Source organism: Otolemur garnettii, unplaced genomic scaffold, assembly GCF_000181295.1.
Source record: "Otolemur garnettii isolate 467f Iridium unplaced genomic scaffold, OtoGar3 scaffold00019, whole genome shotgun sequence".
Taxonomy (NCBI): Eukaryota; Metazoa; Chordata; class Mammalia; order Primates; family Galagidae; genus Otolemur; species Otolemur garnettii.
Genome location: NW_003852414.1, coordinates 13,211,577 through 13,219,388, shown reverse-complemented (window position 1 = coordinate 13,219,388; position 7,812 = coordinate 13,211,577). Strand labels below are relative to the sequence as shown.

At 41.5% G+C, this 7,812-nt stretch overlaps 1 protein-coding gene across 2 annotated transcripts in view; it reads right to left on the bottom strand.

The window, feature by feature from the left end:
- The window catches only part of NEBL (nebulette), a 357,606-nt gene that overhangs the window by 34,716 nt on the left and 315,078 nt on the right, over window positions 1–7,812 (bottom strand). The window contains exons 19-21 of one of the 2 annotated variants that reach the window (XM_003786766.2): window positions 5,225–5,317; window positions 3,213–3,305; window positions 1,159–1,251 (exon numbers count right to left, since the gene is read on the bottom strand). The exons of the other annotated variant lie outside the window; for it this stretch is intronic. Coding sequence (XP_003786814.1) covers window positions 1,159–1,251; window positions 3,213–3,305; window positions 5,225–5,317 — 279 coding nt within the window. The remainder of the gene's footprint in view (window positions 1–1,158; window positions 1,252–3,212; window positions 3,306–5,224; window positions 5,318–7,812) is intronic. 2 annotated transcript variants of the gene reach the window in all.

Sequence of the window (7,812 nt, the reverse complement as noted above, 5' to 3'; positions counted from 1 at the left end):
AAAAAAAAAAATGCTGGCATCTTAAGTCCATCTATGTCCTTCCATCCCACTGAGGTGTATGTGCCCAAATCACTGGGGATGTACTCAAATATATAAGCATACCATCAATAAAGCTGTAACAAGCACAAATCACAAAGGAATATGAGATGGAATGTCTCTATGGATGTTAAAGATACTCCTGCCCATTAGCAATGAGACTATATCATCATGATTTCTTAGGAGTTAACTTGGACAGAACTTTTGTGAGGATTCATTTAGACGGGTAACTATGGACATCCATTGAAAGGCCCGTGGGCTTCTCGCTGCTCTATTCCTCTTTCTGGATAACCATGTTCCTTTCTGAAAGGAAGGCAGTCAGTCCCATCAAGTATGACTCTAAACACAATGAGGAAAGAGGATATCTCTAAAATATAGTCATTGGGAAAAGTATCAAACAAGAACCTGTCTTTGCTTTGTAAACTGGCTGACTTGAAAGGTCTGAAGAATAAGAGATTTCTTTGAACGCAATAGATTTCTAAATTTCCTCTTCTGAAGAACCCAATCTATATGGTAATGACCTTAAAAAAAGGATTCTCTCCATGAACTGCATCTGTGAATTATATCAACAACAGGGAATTAAGAGCAGACCATGAGTTGGTGTCTAAGCAGGAACTGCCAGGCCCTTGATCCCTTGAGCCTGAAATAGCCCTGCCCCATAGGACCTAATAGCCACGCACAGGTCTATCATTTCTTCCCAGACACTGGGGCAGAAGGAGGCTGGGAGGAAGCCCATGAACAAGACCACACACAGGTAGAAAAGGGAATGGAAAGACTCGTTGTAGGACCCAGATGCCAGACGCCACCACTGCTTCCCTTTGAGGAAACACAGCACCTACATATATCACAGCATGAAGAGAAGATACGAGGGATACACCACGACCTGTCAGAAAAAACTATCATCCCGCATGTCACTGAGATGCCGGAGATGGGGAACGCCAGATGGGCAATGCCAGACTCCATCCACCGTAACTAAGACTCGGAAAGCTTTCAAATAAATTGTTAGTTGATCGAGAGCAGAATATGAACTCCAGGTTGTGAAAATTCTGTAAACACAACCCCTTGTTTTCCATGTTGACAACGTGTCTGGGCTGTGGGGACAGAGTTACGAGGTGCCCGCACATTGCTGACGTGCTTCTGGTTCTCCTTCACTCTCTTCAGCTCTGGCGGATCGGAAATGGCAGTTGCCTGTTTCATCTCTCCTTTGTATTTTACCTGTGGAAGATAAAGAAGAATTTTAATGGGCAGCAGAATGCGCCCCCACCTAAACAGCCACAGAGGATGACGATAACCCTATCTTTTTATACATTTCCCCCCCATGGGAGAGCAACGTCAGCCTTTCCTACTTGTTATCTACGCCTAGATTCCCATCAGGCTGACTTAGCAGGTGTGGGATGTTGGCTGCGCCATTTCAAAGTCCGACTTCCACAAATACTTAGCTGTTCAGTATCAAAATTAACTGTAAATCCCATGAATAAAAGGAATGGAAATACAAGGGCTGTCTGGAAAGTATCCAGCCGTGGGCTACGAAAGATCGTATTAACAATGGCTGGATACTTTCCAGACAGCCCTTGTACAAGGGAACATGCTTAAAATAGAAACACCAGAATGAAATCATTACAAGAGAACGGTAGTGACCGAGACGACGCAGCAGCCTGGGAAGGCCTCTGACCTTCTAGAGCTCTCTCATTCCTGCCACCTCCCGGGGACATTACAAGGATAAACAAGTCTAAGGCTGACAATCTCCACCAGAGAGAACTCACTCTTAAATTTCAAAGCTTTTCAAAATCACCTGTTTTGAGGGAAGAAAAAGTCTACTGTTATGTTGCTTTAAGAAATCCAGAAAAGGTCAAATAACTATTTGGGAGGCACCGCCCGAAAGTATTTCTGAATCATAAGAGGCCTGGGTTCAAATCCCAGCTCTGCTTTTACCAACTGTGGGTCCCTGGCATGGCCTCTGACCTCCCCAAGACTCAGTTTCTCACATCTACCAACCAGAGAAATGAAAAGTGCTGACTTCATGGGGCCGACATGCAGGAGAGGTGCTTCATCAGTGTTAACTATTATTTGCTTCATTCACAATAGACTACTGAACGATTTTATTCATAAGGATCCTCACCTTGATGCCATTAAGTCTTAGAACAGTCAGTGAAGCCAGGCCTTTTTTCCACCTGTTCCAACAGATAAGGTTTTTCTTCCCAGTCTGGCAACAGAAGTACTATTCTCCAGGCCCTTACCTGGATTCAGTTTTAGAGATTTATTGACTGAACTAAGAGGTCCATGAGGACAGGACATGGGTCTTTGTGTTTTGGTAGCCAGAAAGATGCCTGGCACATCTGGTGCTTAATGAAGAACTCTTGAATAAGGCTAAGGTGTAGCAACTCGGTCCTGAGCTTTCTGGACATACAGTTCATGCCCTTCGATGTGTGAATGTGAAAAGAAGCATCCAAACACACGGTGCATTTAAAGCTTTTGAACAGGCACATTAAAAACTAAGATATGTAAAGTCTGATGAACTATAAAAGGAAACAGAGGCTGGGAGCAGTGGCTCACACCTGTAATCCTAACACTCTGGGAAGCTGAGGCAGGTGGACTGCTTGAGCACGGGAGTTTGAGATCAGCCTGAGCAAGAGTAAGACCTCATGTGTACTAAAAATAGAAAAACTAGCCGGACATTGTAGTGAGGATATACATTATAGCTGGATACCTATAGTCCCAGCTACTCAGGAGGCTGAAGCAGGATGATTTCTTGAACCCAAGAGTTTGAGGTTGCCATGAGCTATGATGACACCATGGCGCTCTACCCAAGGCTAAAGAGTGAGGCTCTGTCTCTCGAAAAAATAAAAAATAAAGGTCAGGCGTGGTGGCTCACACTTGTAATCCTAACACTCTGTGAGGCCAAGGAGGGTGGATTGCCTGAGCTCGAGAGTTCAAGACCAGCTTGAGCTTATGAGTTCAAGACTAGCTTGAGCAAGAGGGAGACCTATCTCTAAAAATAACTGGGCCTTGTGGCAGGTGCCTGTAATCCCAGTTATTCAGGATGCTAAGGCAAGAGGATCGCTTGAGCCCAAGAGTTGGATGTTGCTATGAGCTATGGATGGCACAGCACTCTACCAAGGGCGACAAAGTGAGACTCTATCTCAAAAAAAAAGAAAAAAGAAACAGAAACAACTTACAGCACTCAGCTGCTCCTGGTTCCTCCTCACTCTCTCTATCTCTGGGGTCATGCTTACCGGAGTGGCCTTGTAGCTTTGCTCTTTATACTGGAGCTGGGAGGTAAGATGCAAGACAGTTTGAGATTATGAGGAATAAAGATGTCCCAAAGTATTGGCACAAATTAAAGGAAATGTCACATGACTACAGAAGGTTCATTGTACAGAGGTTCCTGTACCCTCCTTCCTTCTCTAAGAAGTTCTAACCTTGGAAGCCCTGACTCTGACCAGGGACCACGGAAATTTCCCTGACTTACTGCATAGCAGTGTTCTATCTTAGCTGGGATATCGGACTCCCTTGTCTGTGGTCATCCTTCCCAGCAATTTCACAACACACCAAGAAATAAGTGAGTATCACCATGGAAGAACAGAATGACAAGGCCATCAAATTAATTTTCGGCCATCAATTTAATTTTTGACAGGCAAAAGTCAAGCTTTTAAGTCAAGAGATTAGGCGGATTCTTGCAACTGGGATGACTGAGTTAACAAGAACAAAGTTTCCATTTAATCTCTACTGATGACAAGACTCAAGGAAAGATCACTCTGGATAAAGCTCAAAGGGGAAAAACCTGAATAACAGACTGTTATTACCAATATAGAGAAACTATTACAATTTCCAGTGGATGTAATTTTGGACAAAAATTGGCCAGGGAGAATTTTCATGGCATCCATTCATCCACTCACAAACATGCTATGTGTCTAACAGGCACTATCTGTTTAAAGACCTAACTCCCACTTTCCATATGCCACAGCAGATAAGTAACTAGGACCTATATTGTTATAGTGTTACTTTTCATTAAATAAACTATTAGATTTAAATAAAGTTATTTCAAGAAAGCATTAAGTTTCTACCAGAAATTGAAGACTAGTTAACCCTCATAACCCTTCTTTTAAAAGAAGGTAAACATTAAAACAATTTAATCATGAGCCATTGATGGACTACTTACAATTTTTTTTTTTTTAGAGACAGAGTCTCACTTTATCACCCATGGTAGAGTGCTGTGGTGTCACAGCTCACTACAACCTCCAGCTCTTGGGCTTAGGTGATTCTGCCTCAGCCTCCCAAGTAGCTGGGACTACAGGTGCCCGCCATGACACCCAGCTACTTTTTTGTTGTAGTTTGACCAGGGCCAGGTTTGAACCCGCCACCCTTAGTATATGGGGCTGGCGCCCTACTCACTGAGCCACAGGCGCCACCCAACTTACAAAATTTTTGAATGCCACATGGTACCTGAACTGCATTTGGGGGAGAGCATAGGACTCAGTTCAGGTACCACTGTCCTCTCCACCATCATCTCCTGCCATCTTTTACTCTAAGCACTTAACACTCTAAAACTTCTCCTTTCTGAACAGGCCCGTGATCCTGAACATACTTGGTCTGCTCTGCCAGGAATACCTTTCCTCACAAAATCCACCCAAACCTTGACTGATTCTTCCAGATCTAATTCCAACATGTGTCCTTCCCCAAAGCCTATTCCTTTCTCCCACTGAATAACCTTCCTTCTCTCTGTTGCCCCAGCACTTTGCAAGAGATATTAATGCTTATGGTTAAACGAGATAATAGATGCAAAGTATCTATTATCTATCAGAAAGCACAGTAAGCAGCCAGCCAGTATTAGTTATTGTTACAGCACTTAATTCAAAATAGTTATATATTCCTGTGCCTGTTTCCCCCTGGCAATCTTGAGAATATGCATGGCCCCTGAGCTCAGGGTATCTTACTCATCTTTGAAATCTCCCAACAACAAGAACAAAGTAGACTTTCAATAACACATTTCCTTGATAAACTAATGTACACAAAGCACTAGGGGTATTGCAGGATGTAAAATTGTGTAAAATGTTATCTTCACTTTTAAGGAACTGACCTTGCAATGGTATTCACTGTAGTGGAATTTTACCTGTACAGGTGTTATACCCTTATTATACACTGGTATCCAATAAAATAGAAAAAAAAATACTTAAGGAAATATGATCACATTGCTGATGTTTTTCTGGTTTTCTTTCACTCTCTTCAGCTCTGGAGGATCAGAAATGGCTGTTGCCTGTTTAATCTCCTCTTTGTATTTCACCTGCATAATTTATAAGAATATGATGTTAATTTCATCTTACACAAGGCTTAAAAATAGTTAACAATTCTTCCTTTGTAACTACTGCATAATTGATTTTTTGTAATTCCAACATTACTTTTCCTTCATGGGGAACACAATTTTTTTTATTTTAGCTGACGTTTTCAGGATTCCTTTATCCAAAGGCATAAATAAGATCCTATCTATTCACCTATCTACCACTGGAAAAGTTTTTTAATTAAAATAAGCAAGTATTATCTACTGAAAATAAATTTTATCATTAGGCAGAAGCATGATGAAACCTTGGAAATTATCTTAAATAACAGAGATAACAACTTATGATTTCCTATCCAAAAAAACCAGTTTCTATCTATTAATGAGGTAATTAAAATTTAACATGTATTTAAAGGCAACAGTTAAATTGTTTCGGTCACACAGTCTTGAGAACACTGCTTGTCTGAGTGAGAACACACATGTAATTTAGAATTAGGGAAAAAATAAAGGGACCACTCAAAGAAGAGATAGAAGAAGACAGAGAGAAATGTAGACAGACAGAGCACTGAGCCCTGATCACTACAGGACGGGTCAGAGCCAGAAAGTCAGGGGGTGTCTTTTATGTACACAATCATGTTATGAAAAGCCCATCTTTATCCAAGCAGCCACTTCTTTTAAGTTCTCCCTTCAAATGTACTTAGAAGAAAATCCACCAGGCAAATGGTAATCCCAGCACCCAGTTTTGCATGGGACAAGAAATAGCTCTTTGAAGTTAACAAAATAATTAGTGATGCCATCACTTCAGATGGTATTTTACTACGTCTATCTGAAGTTCATGAAGATTGGATTTGAGAAAAAAGACACGTTCAGATATACATACACGGAAGTAGAGGCTGTATTTAAGAGACCTACGTTGAAATTCTGCAAAGACCTAAAGCTGCACAAACCATGTTTCAGAAATCGCTTGATAATGCTTCAAATGCTGAAGGCTGAAATCCACGCTGACTGTCATAAAGAAACAGTACCTCACACATCATCTACATAGAGTCTATGGATTTAATAGGTGCAACAATGCTGACAGTCCACACCCAAAACAGTTAAATGGAAAGTTCACAGAGAAAGGCTACCTCTAAATAAAATTCAAAAATAGTTCTTAACACAGAGAGCTAATAGCTAAAAGGCTTGTACTCTGGAGGTGGAAAATGTCGAGATCTTTAAATGTTAGAGAGTCATATCTCGGTTTGACAGATCTAGCTAATCTTGAAAGGGCAACTTTCCATTTGAATACTAAGCAGAAGTTTACGGCCCAACCTTGTAGAGATTACGGAACTGTGTATTTACTGTTTGCTGGAAGAGACCGCGGGATGCGGAGAAAAGAAATGACATCGGTGTTCCCACTTTGTGTGATTTTCCTCAGGTGAGAAGCTAAACATGATTAAAAATGAACATTTTTGTTTTTCATACGACTCTAAACTCATCAAAATGGCACAGTCATTGCACCGTAGGCTATAGAATTGTGCGCTATAGAACATTTATAATATTATATCACAGTAGACTGATGGGTATATTTCAAATAGCATCACTCTCAAGCGAAAGAAACAAACATTTTATACTTCTCTCCCAACCTAATTTTCTACCAGACCTGAATGCTGCCTGACACGGGCCCTCACCCTGGTGGGGGACACATTTACACATCGCCACTCTCTGGAGTGTCACTGATGACTAGTCCAGCTCCGACTTCTTTTTTATAAAATACCTTTATTTTCTCCTTCTGCTTCTTCGGCAGATAGCTTCATGCATGCTACAGAGATCTGATTGCACTCGTACTCTTCATATTTCTTTTTTATTCTGAAACATGTTTTGCTATGACACCCCTGCCTTTCCCACTTGCTATCTCCAGAAATGCTAACACCTGCTCGTATTCTCAAAACATTCAAGGTTACCCAAGGACAAGTCTCATCAAAGCAGTTCTACTTGGGTCACCTTCAGAATACCATGTTTCCCTGAAAATAAGACCTACCCCCAAAATAAGCCCTAGCAGGATTTCTATGCATTTGTTAAATGTAAGCCCTACCCTGATAATAAGACCTAGTGATGGGCGTGGCTATGCAGCGTATCTGCATAGCTATGCCATGCATTTTGGCACTGAGCGGAGCTGTAAGGAAGACTGGAATACCTTTTATCTACCACAGCTCCTTTCTCTGAGCCATTCGCACTTGCGCAGGTGCGTGTCTGGTAACCGTGGTCACAGGCATCCTATTGCACATGGGCAAACGGCTAGAGGAAAGGAGGCCTCACTAGCACCAGCCCCACCAACAAGGTCGGCTCCCCCGTCAGGTTCCAGAAGAAGATGACTTCACTGTATTTGAATAAATGTAGATTGTTGTATGATACTTAATAAAAATAAGACCTCCCCTGAAAATAAACCCTAGTGTGTCTTCTTGAGAAAAAATAAACATAAGACAGTATCTTATTTTCGGGGAAACACAGTAGTTCTGGAAGGA